Consider the following 19055-nt stretch of genomic DNA (forward strand, 5'->3'; position numbering starts at 1 on the left):
GAATAGAGAGTTTTTAAAAAAATGGAAGGAAGATCAAAACAGCTTTCCATAAAATTCATGGGACCCTTGTCCAGCATTGAGGTGCCAGTGCTATCAATATATCCAAGTACAAGAATGACCATATCACTGCTACCTTCATGTTTACTTAGTGAATATCAGAACCATTTGACAAGGGCATCTCAGGCTGTCAGTTCACGAAAATCAGACATACTTCACTTGATGACCTCTGAGTAACATTTCCTGAACAAGACCTACCAGCCACTGTCTACATTATGCAAGCATTACGGAGAACACAGCAATAACTTTGTGAGCTAGAAGAAAAAGCATGCAAGTTGTAGTTATTTGCTTGTTTCTATGCTCTTAGGACACTTCTGTATAAATGAAAAACCTGGATAACTCCCAGGGTAGAATACCAGAACTCTTAACGCTGTACATTTTGCATTAAGAACCATTCAATTCCTCCAACTGCACCTTTCCAGAAAAGCTAAGTTCCTGGAATGCTATTCAAGGGGAGACTAGCAAATTCCAGGTGCTAGCCCAAGCACTCTGTTTGGAAACCACTGTGGCAATACTGTGCTAGAAGAGGAGTAAGCTCCAAGCGATTAAGAGTACTGGAGTTAAAGTTAACACCTTTCATCAAAAAGCTAAAGGAGTTTTAGTACATAAGCTCTTTTGATTTCAGTGAGGGTTGTGGATTCTCTGCAGGAATATACATTAGCAGGTATATTCTGCATTAACTTTAACATCAATGGAGTCTTAACAAGTTAGCATAGAGAAGAGGGCATGTGATAGTTACAGGAACAGAAAGAAATGGAGTGGGATGTCAGAACTGAAAAGAAAAGAAACTTTCCTTAATGTCAACTAGAAGAAGCCTTTTGCCACATTTGCTGCCTGGCATTCAGTGGTCATCTTGAACCCAACACCATCCATAAGTACAAAAAGAAGTAAAAAAATTACAAAAGCATTTCCTGCTTAGCAGGTTATTATTCTCATTGTCTTTACTTGCAATTTCTTTGCCAAGCATCTGCAGTCACCCCCTTTTTGTCTGGTCTCTCCCTCTGCCAAATAGCTCTCATCCCTACCTCAGCCTTATACCAGTTGGAACCTGAATGAGAACTACCAAACTGCCTTTCTAAAAGACACACCCTTACTCATCAACAGCTGCAAACTGGATCCAGGTACCCACTATCTTTAGGAACATGCCAAAGTGAATGGTCCTATAGACCTCCCCAGTCTCAGAATCCAAGAGAACATTCAACTGAACAGAAAAGGACAGAATAGTGATGGAAAACATCATCACAGAAAACTGGAACTACTCCTTCCAATGAAGATAACTTAACATTGAAACAGCAGACTTAAGCATTTGGGGGATTTTCTAACGTTATTTACTCCCAACTGCTGACTCCATAATTAGATGACTGCAAAAATTTAAAAGGTATGTGGAAGAAAAAAAATGATTCCGCATTTGCCTCATTTTCCTATTCCTTTCCCACATATCCGTTACTAGTCAGAGACAGGATACTTTGGTCTGACTCAGCGCAACGCAGTTCTTAAGTTCAAGTAAGTTATGATTGGTAGACTAGTATTGGTGTGTCTCTGGAACAGACTTTCCCCAGCTCAGCCAGAATCAAAAAGCCAGAGGTAGCAGGCACTGGGCACAGTTCATAACTGTGCTGCAGCAGGCTAAGCAGCATGGTTGTTAAAGGGGCAAATTAGATGACAATAGCAAGCCTAATGTGTCTTAAAATTAAAGTTATAACCTAGGCTATTTATTTCCAATGCAAAATAGAATGCATTTTTTGACCACAAAATTTACGCTACCAGAGGAGTGACCTGTGCAGGCTGTAAAAGGTGAAAAGACACTCATCCAGTTGTGAGAAAAACAAAGTCCCTTACAGGCATACTGTGCACTGACTGGGAGAAAAGATACATGGATACAGGTGGATATTCACCAGTGGAAGCAACAAGAATGGAACTAATGGTAGAACATAAAGACCCGAGTGGCAGATTTGAGTACCTTATCATGGAGATGATCAATGCGTATCCAACAACAGCAGGTACTGAAGAAGTCTACCAGCCGGTAAGATCTAACCATGTTAATTTAAACCTGCTGCGAGAAGCATGGTAACCCTAAAAATCAACAACCATCTGACAAGAACTAATCACATTCACTTGTAGCTAATGAAGTAATGAATTATGACAAAGAACACCTGCTACTACTCCTCCTACTTTTCATTCTTTCCTCTATTAGGCCTGCTCCTAGCAACAGCATTCTCTAATGTTACTCACTCTGAGCCAGTCTACTCTGCCTAATCAGCACCCTCCCTGCCAGCACTAGCAGAAACTATCACAGAAGTAGTTGGCTACTTAACAGACCAGCTTAGGTCAACAGCAGCAAGCAGGCAGTTCAGGATTTATTTCACAAAATAACATTTCCCATATGTCCAAAGGCAAACATTTTCTAGTCCCAATACAAAGCACAGACACATTCTTTCAACCTAGAACAGGTCATTTTTCAAAGGGCTAAAACCTACCTGTACCAGACTAGGTAGCTGATGAACACCCGGAGTCACATGTGTATAGACCAAGAGGAAGCAGGAAACTTATCCAACAGAATGGGGCAGGAGACCAGATATTATGTCATGATGAATTAGTAGAAGAAACTCTCATTGACCTGAAGCAGGAACAGCTCTAAGACAGCAGGCCGAGGATGCATTTGGATCCAGCTCTGAAAAGAGAAAGTACACACTGAATGAGAGGGAAGTAACATACAATATAAATAAAATTTCCTAGAACAGCACCAACCCATGTGACACTTCATAAGCAACACAACTGGGGAAAAAAAAAAAAAAAAGAGGGAAAAAGCAAGAAAGAAAAGATACAACTGACATAGTGATCAGGGACTTCTCTGCAGACAACTGCGCACAGATGCATGTCCATGTTGCCAAGACAGTGCTCTTGCCCAGGCACTAGGCGATCCTTACAGGCTATTCAAGCCAGCTTGTATCTGGGGACACTGGAAAAAACATGAAGTACACCACTTGCCTATAGCCTGTCAACATGTTGAGGCATGCTCTAATAAGAACCATAGGGTGGTTAAGATTGGAAAGGATCCCTGGAATTTGCCTGGCCTAACCAAGAAGCAAGGGTATCTTCTTAAATAGATGTTCTCAGTTATGTTCCTGCCATCAGACACCTCTGGTAACCCTTGGGAAAGTAGGCCAGTTCAGGAACTTTAACCATGTCAACTTGCTTTCATTCTTAAAAAATCAAATCCTTAAAGGCTATCAGAATACTCTAGCATTTCAGCAGGCATCGTTAGCTGCCCTGGCAGGATGGTGAGAGTGTTGCAGACTGGGAGAACTAATGATCCTACAGATTTAGGGTATAGTCAGGCAGCTTCAGTGTCTGCATATTCATGATAGGTCCCAGAGCAGATGAGCCAGAGTAAGAAGGAAAAGGGAGCTGCTCCTTGGGAAGAGCTGAGCCAGCTGCACATGTGTATACAAAGCACTGCTTTTTCTGACAGATCTCTACCGTAGTTGATGAAGAAATGAAGCATTACAGCAGAACAGATGTGAACACCAGCACTTACAGCATTCACGGGTGTAAGCGCATACCTAGTCATTCAGTTAGAAGCAACTGCTCAAAGAACGGATAGGCATGAAAGGGAAATATGAGCATCACAGTGCCAGCCTAGGCAGCGCTGGTCAGCACAAGAGCAGACAACTCCATCAGGGACAGTAACAAGGCTCTAGGTCCAGCAGGGTCAAAACAAGGGAAGAACAAAGGGCAGAAAGAAGATCATGGCGTGAACTGTGCTAAAATAGAGCTGAAGTCAAGGAAGGATAGAGTCCAAGAAAGCAGTGGCTGAGCCAGAACACAGCAATGGAGGCAGTGCAAGTGAGAAGGGCTGGGCCAGGAGAGCGCATGAGGTACAGAAAGGAATACCACTGCAGCACGTGGAAAAGGAGGCAAGCAAAGGCTGACAGTATTGGGAATCTCACCCTCACCCTGCCTTATGGGCAAGGCCAGGCTAGGAGTTTCTTCCTCACAGACAAGAGGGCAGAGGATTCTTCCAGAGAAGATGGGCTGTTTTCTCATGGTGGTGTCCCCATGGTAAACAGTAGGTTGTTGATTGCTCCTGAGGCAGCACCAAGGAACTGGTTATTTTCAGAAGCTGCAGCACCGCCCTGGATGGACAGTAGCATGAAGCCAGTCTCTCCAAGAAGGGCAGTGCTGAAAGCACAAGGCAAGGATACTGCACAAACGCACCGCCAGACCATGCAAACTGGTGAATGACCTCGCTTTCTCCTCAGTCCCCCATTTAATTTCTACCTCAGTCTTTCCCAGCAGCAGCTTGCACACAGGGTCCCTCCACAGGCCATGCTGATAGAGGAAACCGAGGAGAGTTCAAGCCCCAGGGAACAAGAGGGAGGGAGGGAGGGATCAGCAATCTCCAGCAGCAAGCTTGTGGCACCAAAGTGCGATGGTTTCCTGTGTGGGAAGTCAAGAATATCTTCTGGAAGGCCATGCAGAGCATTAGTCTCCTACAGATACAGATCAGTTTGTCCTGAGAGAGTATCTGGGACTAAGTGTCTCCCTCTGAAAACAGAGCTGAGGGGCAGTTTAGTGGCTGCAAGTCAAACACTCTCTCTCAAAAGGTGTTGCCTCCTGCATGAAGGCTGGTTGTTCCTGGATCACTGGAGACAGCTGTCAGTTAGTCGCAGATCAGCACTGGGGTGTGGAGTGTCTCCAGGGTCAGGGTGTTAAGAAGAGGACCCTCCTCTCCAGAGGACCATGCCAGGGCAGGTTGGATGATTCCAGACGAGCGTGCTGCTCTCTCCCCCAGCAAAAGTCACTCCCCGATGAGGGAAAGCCTCCCGAGGGGGCCTGCAGTCCACATTGGGGAGTGGTCAATGAGCATCGGGCTTCCCCTCTCTGCCTGCCTCTCCAAGCTAGCTGGGCCCCTGTGAGGCAGCAAAGCCACCGCAGCTCGCCCAAGGATGCGGGGGCACGCGCCGGGACAACCGGCGGGGGCCAGGTGGGCGGCTGCACCGGCGCAACGCCGAGTCCGAAGGGAAGAACGGAGAGAGCGGCGCGACAGCTGTCAGGGTGTTCCAGCCCCCGGCTCCGCGGGGGAGCTGTGCGGCGGCAGCGGAGCGCCGCGGGGCGGGGGCACCACCGGGCGGCATACCGGCGGCCCGGGGTCTGCTGCCCGGACCCCGCCAGTCTCCCGGTCGGACGTGCCCTGCAGGCAGCACCGGGGCGGGAGCAGCGCCAGCGCCCGGGGTCCGTGCCCGGCCCGGGGGTGCCGCTGGCAGGGGGCAGTGCCCGGGCGGAGGCGTCCCGCAGCCAGAGCTCCCGCAGGTGCCCGGGGCAGAGCCACGGCAAGGCGCCGCCACGGGGTCGAGCTGGGCGAAAGCCCGTGGCAGGGGGCGGGGAGGGGGGGGGGGGGGCGCGCCGGGACCCGAGGCGAGGCTCACCGTCCCGTCCATGCTCCTCCCCGCCGCGCCGCTCTCCCGCTCGCACCGGGGCCGCCGTCCCAGCGCCGGGCGCGGGGCGCCTGCGCGGCGCTGCAGACAGCGGCGCAGGGACCGTCTGCAAAGTGCGCGTCGCCTGCCGCCCGCGCAGGAGCGACAGCGCGGTGCCGGGACGGGCTGTCCGCAGCGCCCCAGCCGCCGGGGAAGAGGGTCCCGGTGCGAGAGCGACCGCTCCGCCGACCCAGCCGCGCTCCGACCTCCCGCGTTTTAGCGCCGCTTCGACAACGGGAGGACGCTGTAGCCGCTGTCCCCGCGCCCGCTTCCCAGCCCTGCGGGGGCGGCGCGGCGCGGAGCTCCTCCTGTGGACGGGCGGGGGCGGCGCCCGTACCTTTCCAACCCCTCGGGCCGCCCCGGCCCTACCGCCTCTGGAAGGCTCTCACCCGCCCGCCGGCGGCGTCCACGGCAACCGCGGGCGAGGGTCGGATAAGCTGCGGGTCCGCCGCCACAGCGTCGCCGGCGCGGTCCGTCCCGCCGCCACGACCCCCAGCCCCCTGCCAGCACCGAGCTGCGGTGCCACAGCCCCCTCACCCGCCAGAGCACCTCACTCGCCGCCAGAGCCCCCCCACCCGCCAGAGCCGCCTCACTCGCCGCCAGAGCGCCCCCCGCTCGCCACAGCCCCCTCGCTCCCCGCTACGGCCCCCTCACCCGCCCGTACGCCCCTCACTCACCACCGCGCCCCGCCGCCACAGCGCTCCGGCTCGCCGCCAGAGCCCCCCGCGCCACCCCAGCGCCCCTCGCCCGCCGCCAGAGCAACCCTTACTATCACAGCTCCCCCAACCCGCCGCCACAGCCCCCCGCCTCCAGAGCGCCCCTCACCCGGCAAAGCCCGCCCCGCCGACGCAGCGGCCCTCGCTCACCGCAGCGCCCTCCCGCCGCCGCAGCCCCCCTGACTCGCCACCGCCCCCTGCCGCCACAGCGCCCCTCACCCGCCGCCAGAGCCCCCGTTACTGTCACGCCTCCCCTAAGCCGCCGCCGCCCGGCCCCGGCCCCGGCCCCGACCGCGCTCTGTCCAGCCCCGGCCGCCAGGCGGGTCGGGCTCCGCCACAGAGCCCACGCCCAGGCCGTCGTCGGGCCGTAGCGACCGCCCGCCGCCCCGGCCCATCTGGCGGCGGTGCCGGTAGCCGCCTGCCCCGCCCACCCGCCCCGCGGACCCACCTGGCGGCGGGGCGCGTGACGGTGGCGCCGGGAGGGCGCGTGCCGCCCCGGGGCAGCGCGTCGGGTGGGCGCCTGCCCGGCCGGCGGCGGAGGTCGGGGGCCGTGTTCGGAGAGCGGCGGCGGCCGGCGCCGAGCGAGGGTGGCGGCGGCTGCCGCGGGGGCAAGGCGTTACCGAGACTCGGCGAGAGCGTCGGTGGGGATGGGAAGAACAATGACCCGTGTACGGGGAGCGCGCGTGGGGGGAGAAAAGCTTTGAAGCGTGTGTGATATTTCACATTCAGAACTGGCCTGTACCGAGAGTTGTTATCCTGTATTTGCACGCGCTTTTGCACACCCTTCTCCTAAGGAGCTAGTAACTCCTGGGAGGATGAGGATACCGGCACTGGTGGACCCAAACCAGTCCAGTTTTGGACTGCGTCTGTTGTACTCTGCCAACTGCAATGGGAAAAGAAAAGGAAAATTTTTTTTGTGAACATCCGGTGGAAGACATTTATGAAGTACACTTTCAAAGAACAATTTGAAGAAGCACTGAGGAGAGCCTGACTTAAGTTGAAGAAGCACTGCAAACAATGAGGGATGAGGAGGGGAGTTGGTATAGGATGAACACTGAAAGTGAATAATCTTCAAGTGATGCTCCAAGGAGCTGTGAGAAAGGGGTGAAAGGAAACAACTCAGTTTAAAAGCAGTATCAGATGAGCGATTCTGCCAACTCCAAGTGTTCAAAAAGGCTATAAGTCTAAAAGCTGGAATAAAATCTTGTAAAGATTATGAGGTGGATTTATGTCTCACTGGGTATTTTTAAACGGGGGCTATATATTTATGTGCCTTCAGCTTTTTCAGCCTGCATTTTTCATGTGTGTCACATTTTCAAGCTTTTCGCTACAGCTATTTGCACTAGGAAAACACTGTTGTAAATGGAAAATAAGGTTTTGTGTTACCTATAATCTGGAAAGAAATGGTTTAGCGTGCATGTTGAGAAGATAACGTAAGTGCTAGGTACATCCAGGTAAGAGAATCTGAAAGAGGAATGCAAGAGAGGGTGACTATCTTGGATAAGGTACATGACTCATGAGGGGCAAGCCCTGAGATAGTGTTGCAAGAAAGCACTTTGTGTAGTGGTTCAGGCTAGGACTCCTAGCAACAGAGGGAGCGAGCAGCCTGCACATGTTTTGCAGTACTGTAAAGTATGTTTCATGATGGATGTGTGACAAGATAATGCTTAAGGCCAAGTAGAAGAGAGCAAGTTCCTCAGAAAAGAAGTCTTCATGCTGGACTGAAGAATGAAGGAGTCTGCTGAGCAAGAATACCTTGCTTTTGCTGGGGAAATGTGCACCTGTTGATGAGATTGTATCATGCTCTGTATCTGGTCATCTGATCTGACCAACAGCAACTCCAAAACTCCTCTGTGGAACAGCCAGGACCATCTGCAAGTGATTGGCTTGCACTCTCCAGAGTGCAAGCAACTGGCTGTGAACCACTTTGGAGTGAGAAAATTCAGCGTCCTGTCAGCTGTGACTGAGATAAGCACAGCCATCCTAGGGACTGCACAGACACAACTGAACTGTGAGGACCGCCAAGGGAGGAGAGGGGGAAGCCACCCCATGCAGGTTGCCCAGATGAGATAGGCTGCACACACCCCTCACATGGGAGAGTCACATCACTGATATTCCAGCCTTGGAGAAGATTGACGGACACCATGATCAGATACAATATCTGAGTTCACAACATCCGTATTTTTATTTTTTGAAAAAAAATATACCTTTTAGTTAAGGGTAGAGTGGCAGCTCCTTCATAGGTGAGAAGATGGTGAATCTATTTCACCTGTTTCTGGACATTAACAACACAGCTGGGACAAAAGCTTCCTGTGTTTGTAACATATACTGTACATTTTTCTCTGGGATCAGGAAATACTATTCCAATAGGATAAGCAAGCCTGTCTAGGACATCCAATGGAGCAAGTTACTCATACCACAGCTGAAGACAAGGAAGAAAAATATCCAAGGACATGGAACCCAAAGGAAGTGAAGTACACGCAAAAGTACACACACCTGGCGCATGACAGGGTGAGCACAGTTGAAGGCACAGCAGACACCTAACAAGAATATGCATTTTCCCAGTTTTACAAGGTGAAAGATTACAATTATGGTCATTTGTCTTCCTGGCCAATCCATGACCCCATTGTAGTCCATGAATTCTGTATCGTGATCCTCACACAGTTTATAATTTCTGGCTGAACTAAAGTGTGTCCTTGAGAAAGTTCTAGTCCTTTTTTGCAGCTAATGACAAAAAAATGGTGGTACAGTCAAATCATAAGTACACCTGACTCATTTACCCTGTTCCTGACAGCGGCCAACACTGAATGCCTAGAAAAGATCATAAAAATACGGTAGACATACGGTTGATACCTCCCTGAATGCTCTCCTAGCTCATAATGATTTGTGATTCAGAGACCTACTGTGACAGAGGTGTTGGCTTTGTGCTTAATAGCCTTTGATGGATTTCTCTTTTGCAACTTTCATCCACTATATATTCACAGTCATGAAATTTAAGGCCATGAAGGACCATTAATTCTACCCACTTACATATGACAAGTAATTTCACATGGGCCTCCAATGATCTCTGTTACACAAACCAAGTAAATTGTTACATACTGGAAAAGCTACCACTCTGTAATTTCACTAGCTAATCACTTTAATCACTAAAAGCTTATATCTATTTTCAGTTGGAATTATCTGTTGCGGTTTGAAGTTGTTAGTTTTGGTGTTGCTGTTCTTGTGCCTTACCCCTAGACAATTAAAAACCTCTTCAGTATCCAGCATTTTTACTCAGTAAATGTACTTGTACACTCTAATCAGATTACCTCACAATCTTCTAAGTAATTAGAGTTCATAGAACTACAGGATGTTTGGGTTGGAAGGGACCTTCAAAGGTCATCTAGTCCAACCTTCTTGCCATGAGCAGAGACATCTTCCACTAGATCAGGTTGGTCAGATCCCCGTCCAACCTGACCTCGAATGTTCCCAGGGATGGGGCATCTTGTGCCAGTGTTTCACCCCCCTCATCATCAGAAATTTTTCTTATATCTAGAATGAATCTACCCTCTTTTAGTTTAAAACATTAAAACCAGTTCAAAGACATTACCCCTTGTTTTATCACTACAGGAGTTCTGCATTTCTCATTGTAAAGTATTTCTTCCAATCTTCAGGTAAATTTTGTGAACCTCTTGTACATTGTTTTTTTTTTTAATCTCTGTTTCCTTCAAGCCTTAAAAAAAAGGGGCTATGCCAGCAGGGGCCTTGTTGCTGTCTCACATATCAACAGCATCTGTTTCCCCCAGATTGTCTACCTGTATAGATCTGTCATTATCATGTCTTAATCTTAAACCGTAAACTTTACAGGGCTGGGATAGCTCTGTATTTTAGTGTCTAAAATAGCAGGTCCTGGTCAAATTAAGCTCCTTGCGCATTAGTACAGTCATTTTCTTTCCAGACTTACCTTTTTTAAAATTTTTTTTTATACAGTCCTCTTTGGAGGAGTGACAGGCCTTCATTTTCCCCAAGCATGTAAGTTTGCACTTGACTGCTTTAAGACAAAATCTATTTGAATAGCCTTACTCTGCTACACACTCTTCTCCATTGTTTTCCTGTCTTTATGTCTGGTTTTTGCAGTACTCATTTTTTACACCATCTGCAGATTTTATCAGCAGGGATCTTACATTTGCTTCCAAACCATCAATGAAGTGTCACACAACACTGGCTGGAGAACTGTCCCCCTAGGACCTAAGTAGAAGTGCCCAAATCCAACAATTGGCCCTTACTTGATATGCCAATCAGTTCTTAATTCACGTGATTTATTTGCTGCTGTATAACTTTCTGTTTAATAGTTAAAGCATTGCATTAAATCAAATGGCTTTTCAGGTCTGTAATGGCTGTCTGATCATCTTTAACTCAACGTGTAACCTCAAAGGCTTAAGTCAAGTTGTTTGCCAAGTCTTACTTGCTGTACAATAACCCTGACTAGTATGAGTTACAGAGTAATGCCAACTACACCAAATTTCTTATCAGTTAGCATTTCCAGTTTCAGTTGCTTATTGTCTCATGTTAGGTATCCGTAAAGAGCGATTAATATCTTTCCTGTTTGGTGTAACACTGGATCAATTAATTCAACATTTAATTTTATTTTTGTTTTCTTTCCTCATTACAGCATTTGCCTTATTGCATTTTTAGTTTACTATCCCCAGGCTATTCCAGCTAGAGCATAACTGTGAAAGTCAACCTGTCTGCCTGTAAGACGCAAGTTGTTCCTTTCATACAGCCTAATCTCACCTGGGAATGCAGAGTTTTGATCAGTAAACCAGAATCTTCAGCTTATGGACTCAGCAGTTTGCTGGCAGTATTTCCTGCCTTTCCTTTCCCACAGAGCTGGATTAAAAAAAAAAAAAAAAAAAATCACCTTCCAGCTTCCCTCAGTTTTCTCCCAAGATACTAGATGCTCTTAAGAGTTTCAAGTTCTGTGTGGTATTGCATCGTTGTCTTGTATGCACTGACATGGGCAGTGACTTGCCATCCACTCCAAATTTTTGGTTAACCTCTTTGTTTTGTTTAAATGACAGTCCATCAAATCTCACTATCCTGTTTCCCATGATCCTCCTTCTTCTCTAATGAGGACTAATAATTCTAACTTGCTCTATGTAATTTTAAAACCTTCTCTGTAGCAGCTTGTTTTACATCACAGATATCCCTAACTGCTACATCCCCTACAGCTTTCAGTTTCACTACCACAGAGAGAGATTTTTACTGCATCTTTTTCAATGTTTATTCTTTCAACTTGGTTGCATGACACCTGTTTTACCCCCATGCATCATATCAGGCTGCCTGCTTTGCTTATGTAGTTTTCTACAGCATCCAGTGCCCATTGCCAGTCATTCCAAACATGTGGTCTAGAACAATGATTCAGGGAATTCTTCTTAGATATTACACCATACTGAAACTTGCATTTACAAGTTATGCATCCTCTCTGGCACCATGAGGTTGTATTTCATGCATCAGAATCTCTTTTATAGTCAAGACACAAACACACCATCACCAAGGCAAGCAGCAGCAGGGGTTCTTACATTGTCCATCTTTGCTATTGTAGTGATCCTGACTGGAAGACAGTCCCTGTACATCGAGTTGATGCCCCACGTAACAGTTAACCTGAGTGTGCACGGGCCTGTGCTGTGCTGCCCACACTGTGGGACATTCAGGCCTGTTTGCTGCATAAATCCTTGCTCGCAGGACAACCTCAGCCAGCTTGTTGTAACAGAAGAGACTGCAGGCAGCTCTCTGTCCACACCGGAGATTATGCCACCTGTGTGGCCTTGCCTTTGTCTAAAAGCGAGGCAAGAAATTCTCATGCAAACATCCTTTCTGTCTGACAGTAGAAATGATGAATAGAGTTGTTTTCTTGTAATCCTGTAATAGCTGTAATGGCCAAAACGGGAGAATCTACTCCACAGATGGAGTCTGAATGGTGTGCTATGTGTGGATCAGAGGCCCATTCCAGGCTACACCACTTGGGGTTCCCCGCATCTCAAGGATGTAAGATTATCTATACTATTTTCTTTATAGTGTTAGCTCTAATACATCATATTTTAAATGATACCTTACACAGTCTGAGTGCCTCTCCTACTGGGATCATAACAGATCAGCACCTCCTCATGCAAAACAACCACTCGTAACAAGAAAAAAGTTTCCCAGTTAGCTTCTCTCGTTCTCACTCTTTGAAGGATTGCTTAGCCACAAACATGCATCCCAGTAAGACATTCAGCAGAGATCTGACTTCTTCCCATGTAAATGTGATCAAGACATCTCTCACATTTTAAATAAACAAATCTGAGATTTCTATCCAATTTGAAGCAATGTCTCAGACTTTGAATACTTCTTTTGAAGCTTTTCTAATCTTTCAGCATCTCTTTTGATGCTGACACCAGATCTCCACCTCATAGTCCTCACGAGTATGGCAAATACAACCTCTTTCCTTAAACAGTGCTTATGCAGCCATGAATGGGGCTAGTCACACTCACTGGCTCATTGCACTGAAATTCACAAGTTCGCATCAGGGCTTTGACCTTTGATTTCTAGCATTCTGGCTGGAAAGAAGCAGCTGGAAAGCTGAAAGCTTTGCAGTGAAAAGATTGGTGATGTCCTGATGAATAACAAGTTAAATGTAAGCCAGCAGTGTTCCCCTGCAGCAAAGGCAGGCAACAGCATCCTGGGCTCCATTAGGAGGAGTGTTGCCAGCAAGTCAAGGGCAGTGATCCATCTCCTCTGCTGAGCACTGGTGAGACACGTTTGGAGTGCTGGGTCCAGTTCTGGGCACCCCAGTACAAGACAGACAGGTACATACTGGAGCGAGTCCAGCAAAGGGCTGTGAAGATGGTTAATTGGAGTGTCTGTCATAACAGGGGAGGGTGTGAGAGCTGGGATTGTTTAGCCTGGAAAAGAACAGGCTCAGCCTGGCTCTTACCCATGTAAGTCATTGATGGGAGAGCATAAGGAAGAGTGGAACAGATGCGTCTCAGTGGTGTCCAGTGACATGACAAGAGGTGTCCAGTGACATGACAAGAGGCAGTGGCCACAAACTGAAATGCAAGAAATTCCATTTAAATACAAGAAAGAACTTTTTAACTGTAAAAGTTATTAGACACTGGAACAGATTGCCAGGAGAGATGGTGGAGTCTCCATCTTTAAAATGCAACTGGACACAGTCCTGAGTAACCTGCTCTAGCTGACCCTTTGTGCAGGGTTGAGGTTGAACTCCAGAGGTCCCTTCTCTGGGATACAGAATAGAGAAATCCAAAACATGACCTGCTTGCTTCATTTCTAGATAAATGATTTTGCAGTTAACCTGTCTTACATATAAGTACATCTTATAACTGAATCATTCTGCATAACAAACCTATCCTCATTTGCTCCCATCTGGTTAACCTTTGTTAGCTGCGAACTTTTACCAACATTCTTCTCTTCAAATTACCTAATGTAATGAGTGACATTTGGCCAAAAACCTGTTCCCACAGAAGCACACTGAAAACCTATACCTGGTCATTAAAAGACAGCTTTTCATCCATTTAATAATTACATTAATGAAAACATGGACATCAATTGGGAATAACAGCCCTTGAGAATAAGCAAACAGTTGCCTGCTTCCATCTAAGATGCATGTGGCAAGCAGGTGGATATACCTGATGGACACCAGGTCCCAAAACTGTGTGTACTGAAGTTGTCTAGAGCCAGGAGCACAGTCAAAAAGTATGGTGTAACTGAGGAGTTTTCTTTCCCTTAGTACAGGTGCACAGGCTCACCACTTTAACAGGTGCAGGACTTACCCAGTAATGAAATTGAAACTGACCTGTTAAATCTGCTCGCCATGCCATCTGCACATCTGTGATAGGAAGTGACATATCTGTTATTATCCCTGAAAATACTTTGCTCAATCTGTAGAACTGAAAGGTAGTTGTTGGGACCTTCAGACAGTTCCTGGTTGCTCTCTAGGGCATACAGCAACCCTGTGTCATACCACAGTGCTCAGCCCAACCGAAGCAAGCTTGGTGCATGTCAAAGGGAAGTTCCTGCTCCTTCACCTTCCCAGATTACACAACAAAAATCAACATTCTGCAGTTGCGGAGGAGCCAAACGTAGTGAAATGAAAGTGCACTTGAATAGCTTTGTCCAACAGCAAACTGGACAAACTGTTTATGCCTCCTTGCAAAATGAACACATGAAGACACAAACACACAGGAGGGTGCAACAAAAGCACTGAGAGTAGCATAGTTGAGGTAACTTTGTTATAGTACATAGCTCATTCACCCTCTCTCTGCACTGCTCAGCAGAATTGCGTGGCTTAAAGTAAGGTCGACTCTACAGCTTGTTTTAAATCCCTCATCCCAGATGCTATAAAGTTTACAAGTAACCACATGAGTGTGCCTGGAAAGAAACTTTTATTTATTTAAAAAACAAACAAACAAAAAACCCCACAGAAACAGCCTCTCTCCGTAGCCCATGCCTGTGCCTCAGAGCAGGGCTGGGAAAGTCTTCCTCCTCCCTTGACCTCACATGCCCTTCACCCATGGCAAGGCTGGGAAGGGGATGGAAAGTGCCAAGTGTTAAGGTGCTGAGAAGCTCTTGATGTTTCTAGTCTCTCAAGTGCTGTTGGCCTGTTCCTGCTCAAAGAGGGCCATGGCTAAATGTGAGCGGGATGCAAGTCCTTCCAAGTTACTAAGCACACAGCGGTGGTATAACTCCTCACTAAGCCGGGGATTGCAGCTCCTCAGTGTGTACTTCTGCACTAACCCTGGCTCCACAGCCCTAAACAGGTGCAGACCAGAATAGTGGAGGAAGACATCAAATACCTCCATGCTCTCCAGCACCTCATCTCGGTCTAGGATATCAGCTGCTAGCTTGGTACGTGCCGTCATATAGTCAGAGTTATAAAAGCAGGCCTCAGCAAAGGAGTATCTGTCAAAATGCCCATCCCTCAGGAAGTCAGTGCTGGAGGATGCAGTCTGCTCACCACGGTACACAAGTGCAGGGTTGAACTCTTGGAAATGCACTGGGAAAAAGACCTGCCAATTGCTGATGGTATTCATGCGGCAGCGGTTCAGGAATTCCATGTTGATTTCTGTCCATACACTGGCCAAGAAGAATAGTGTATCCACAGGGTGCTTCTTTGAGACTATATCCATGAGTTTCACTTGTGATGGCACCTCAGTTTTAACACTAATCCAGGGGATTTTAACTTCTGCATAGCGCTTCTCCAGCTCTCCTACCATGGCTTTGACTCCAGCAAAAACATCCACCTGACTGACTCGCTGGGCATCATAGGGATGGTAGATGAAAAGCAAAGTCAGCAAGGCATTATCATGTGTATCCAGTGTGTTCATAGCAAACATATCCAGGAAGTTTGCCACAAAATCCAGGTCCTGTACTGTCAAGGGAAGCACCAGTTGCACCCGTGTGGCCTCTGTCACGTATGGCATAGGAATAATTTCCACCTTACTTAAGGGCCGCACCAAGCTCACTCGTTTGGCCAGAATGTGACTGTGGCCCTTTTGGGTCACTGCCTCCAGCAGTAGGTCCAATGTATATTCCATGCCCCGTGTGGGGTCAAAACGCCGATAGCCATTCAGCAACTGCCGCTTGCTGAAGCGGAGCAGAGGCTGGTAGCGGCTGTTAAGTTGCTCAAGTGCAGACTCAATGATTTCACTGACATCTGCTTTGCCAGCTCCAGAGAGCTCACACTTGGGGGAGCCGTCAGGACAGGAGAATAGGTGCTGCTCAGTGAAGTAGTCCCAGCTGATTACCTCAAAACGTGACTTTGGAAGAAATGGGGCATTAATGCCCACAGGCCACGTCAAGCCTGCCTCACCTGCAGGGGTCAGTGACGTCAGGTTCCTGATCTGCATCTGTGCAAAGAGAGAACACGCACTGATCCCCACCACTTTCTCAAAGAGGTCCAGTCCATCTCCCACCCAGGCCTGCCTCACCACCTAAAACTGTATCTTAGTAGTATCACACCAGCAGTTTTGGATAACGTGGTATCAGAAGTGCTACTTCTGAGATGCAGGACTATACCCTGTGTCTGGCTGATCGCCACCTACAAACAGAAGCAATAATCTTCCTTCACCATGTTAAAAGAAGAGGAAACCTGTTTGGTCGAGGAGTTTTTGTAGATATCCCTCACCACATACCTGGAGGTCCTGGATCTCCTGGTAGGCTCTGTCCAGCTGGATCCTGCTGAAGTGCTTATGCAGCCGGTACATCAGAGTCATGTCAGAAACAGGGTGCACAGCAAGAGCTGCCTGGAACTCCTCTTCTTCCTCCTTCTCCGGCTCAGTATTTTTGGCCAATTCATAGGTGTGATAATGCTGGCCCTGAAGTGGACAAGAGCCAGAAAGACTGGCACGAAACTCGAGTTCACCAAGAAGCCCTCCCTCACCCCAGACATGCATTTGTCCCTCTTTCCATGCTGACTGCAGTGCCCAGAGATGAAAAGATAAGAGTTGTGTCGTTCTCCTCAACACTACATGCCCACTTGCTTATTGGTACCGATGTGCCCTTTACCTGACCTCCAAAAACCTGTGGATCAGCATCTGCTCGTAGGCTGAAAATTAAATGCTGTATGTGCTCTCTCGCCCAATGTCTCAGCTTTGATTATGGGCCTCTCCCCGATGCTGCCACACCACACAGACCTTTTCTCCTCTGTAACTCACAGCAGAGGCTCACAGAAAAGCCCCTCTGCTATGTCGCAGGGAACTAGTAAGAACACGGGTTCATTTGGGCTTAGCTGACACAAAACTCTGAGATGGGAGGTAGTACCTGGAGCTGGGAAACACAAGTTATGCCAAGGAAATCGATGATGCAACGTCCCAGCCACTCATCTGGCCGCACGCTGAGGATCTCATTGCGACAGCTGTCCAGGTGCGGATGGAGCTTAAGCAGCAGACTGCGGGAGATCAGGTAGCCAAAGCCACCATGACAGTAGCGGGCCTGCTCATCTCCCCCGATAAACTCCTCCGCTCGTCCCAGGTAGACATCTTGGTTAATACTTAGGTGCGTCACCAGAGCCTTGACCTGTTCAGCCTGGGCATAGGTGTCATCTTGCATGATGTAGAACCAGTCATAGTCAGAACCAAAATGCTGATGGATATAGTGCATGGTCTCATACATGAGCCAAATGGGACGCTCATCGCCATGGGCCACCAGCACCATGCCATGAGGCACCTTGGCACTGCGCAACCCCGTGAAGTACAGCAGGCGTGGGAAGTGATGGGCTACTGTCTTGTTCACTGCCACTGCCAACGTATTCAGGGTAGCCTTGGAGGTCAGCACAGCCACAAACAGTCTCTCATGGAATCCCAATTCTGTCTGGATATAGCGAGTTCTGTAAAGGAAGGACATACCTATGTGACAAACAGCTGAGTGACAAAAATCAAAGGATTAAGGTAACTTGGGATATGTCTTTATCTGCTGGAGTCTACCAGTGGTGAAACAGTTAAACCTAAAAGTAGAGCTTTAAGAGAAGACTCACTATTAAAAACCCCATTTTGCAAAATCTTTGCTTCCTTCAAGGAAACCACAATCTCACATCATTTCTCTGAGCTAGGAAACTGTGCTAGCGTAAGTAAAAAAACAAACAAACAAACAACAAAAAAACCCCAAACAAAAACCAGAACTAACCACTTGCAAGTTACATACCTTATTATTATTAACTGCTCAAAATTTTCCTAATGAATGGATTGGTCAAAAAAGTTTTGAAGAATAATTTAACATCTTCTGTTGGACATGAGTAATAAAAGAAGAAACGTTCTCAATCTTCTTGGGCGTTTCTGTTGCCTTTTTTTTTTTCTTTAAATTAACTTCTTAGATACGTCTCTTGCACCCCTTTAAGGTAACAATCTTAGCCATTGCCTGCTACACAAGGCATTTCAAACAGCATACTCTGCCTTGAACCTGTTAACGTGCAGAAAGATTTAGAACCCCAAATACCATCCGTATGCAACTGCTTTCCTCGAAGGAAGGCCTGGCCAAAAGAACAGGTTTTACCTGAGCACTTTTTTGTAAGGCTTGTTGGGGTCTCTGTAGTATGGAACAATCCTAGGCCTGAAGTCCTCGTGGCCGGGGCCTGGCCTTCCATCCGCTGCCTCCGGACGCGCTCCGCCAGCTAGGGGCCCGGGCCGGCCGGCCGCCCCCAGGCACCGGTCCTCGCCTCCGCTCTGGCTCCAGGAGGCGCGCAGCAGGCTCAGGCTGCAGCCAAGGGAGAGGCCCAGGACGAGCGGCAGCACGGGCCGCAACGCAGCCAGCAGCGCAGCCAGGCGCATGGCGGCGCTGGGGCCAGCGGGGCCCCGCCGGGGCGACGTCCAGCCGCGGGGCGGTCCGGTCCGGTCTGGGCGGGCGGCGGCGGGCCCGCTACGTGCGGGGCGGGCTCACGGGGCCGCTCCGGCGCTCGGGGAGCCGGCGGCCGCGGGGCATCGCCGGCGCGGGGCGCTCGGGCGGCACGGGGCGGCGGCGGGCCCTGCGGGGGCAGCGGGCGGGTGGGAGCGCGGCAGCCCCCGCGGTGGCCGCGCACCGGTCCCCGGCGCCGGCCCGCGCGGGTCAGTGGCCCCGCGGCTCTCTCACCTGCAGGCCGGCGGCAGGGCCGGGGGCGGCGCGGAGCTCCGTGCCGGGGGCGCGGGGGGAGGCAGCGGCTCCCGCCCGGCCGCGCTGCCGCCGCTGCCACCTCAGCCGCCTCATCGCGACCCTCACGCGCTTCCGCTTCCGCTTCCCCTTTCCCCCCTCTATGGCGCCCCGGCGGCCGCTCTACCCCGGTGGCGCCGCCACC

The 19055-nt window shown here is 49.2% G+C and overlaps 2 protein-coding genes across 5 annotated transcripts in view; both read right to left on the minus strand.

Annotated features, from left to right (window-relative positions):
* SMARCD3 (SWI/SNF related BAF chromatin remodeling complex subunit D3) overlaps nt 1-6105 on the minus strand; it is a 117796-nt gene extending 111691 nt beyond the window's left edge. The window contains exons 1-2 of one of the 3 annotated variants that reach the window (XM_075042351.1): nt 5487-6105; nt 2535-2728 (exon numbers count right to left, since the gene is read on the minus strand). The gene's annotated coding sequence lies outside the window, so the exon portion shown is untranslated. Of the gene's footprint in view, nt 1-2534; nt 2729-4007; nt 4281-5486 lie in introns of those variants that run through there. The other 2 variants (XM_075042368.1, XM_075042359.1) reach the window with 2 other exon arrangements.
* An 8554-nt stretch (nt 6106-14659) lies between these two features.
* On the minus strand, nt 14660-18969 carry CHPF2 (chondroitin polymerizing factor 2). 2 transcript variants are annotated; one of them, XM_075042410.1, is made up of 4 exons: nt 18281-18969; nt 17054-17618; nt 16426-16608; nt 14660-16140 (listed from the first exon to the last, which is right to left on the minus strand). In XM_075042410.1, exons 1-4 carry the CDS (start codon nt 18553-18555, stop codon nt 14878-14880), a joined length of 2286 nt encoding a protein of 761 aa, XP_074898511.1. In that variant the 5' UTR covers nt 18556-18969; the 3' UTR covers nt 14660-14877. The 2 variants fall into 2 exon arrangements, with proteins under 2 accessions (XP_074898511.1, XP_074898520.1); XM_075042419.1 differs by lacking the exon at nt 18281-18969 and adding an exon at nt 17933-18168.
* Between the last annotated feature and the right edge of the window lie 86 nt (nt 18970-19055).

This window comes from Buteo buteo, chromosome 2, assembly GCF_964188355.1.
Source record: "Buteo buteo chromosome 2, bButBut1.hap1.1, whole genome shotgun sequence".
Classification (NCBI taxonomy): Eukaryota; Metazoa; Chordata; class Aves; order Accipitriformes; family Accipitridae; genus Buteo; species Buteo buteo.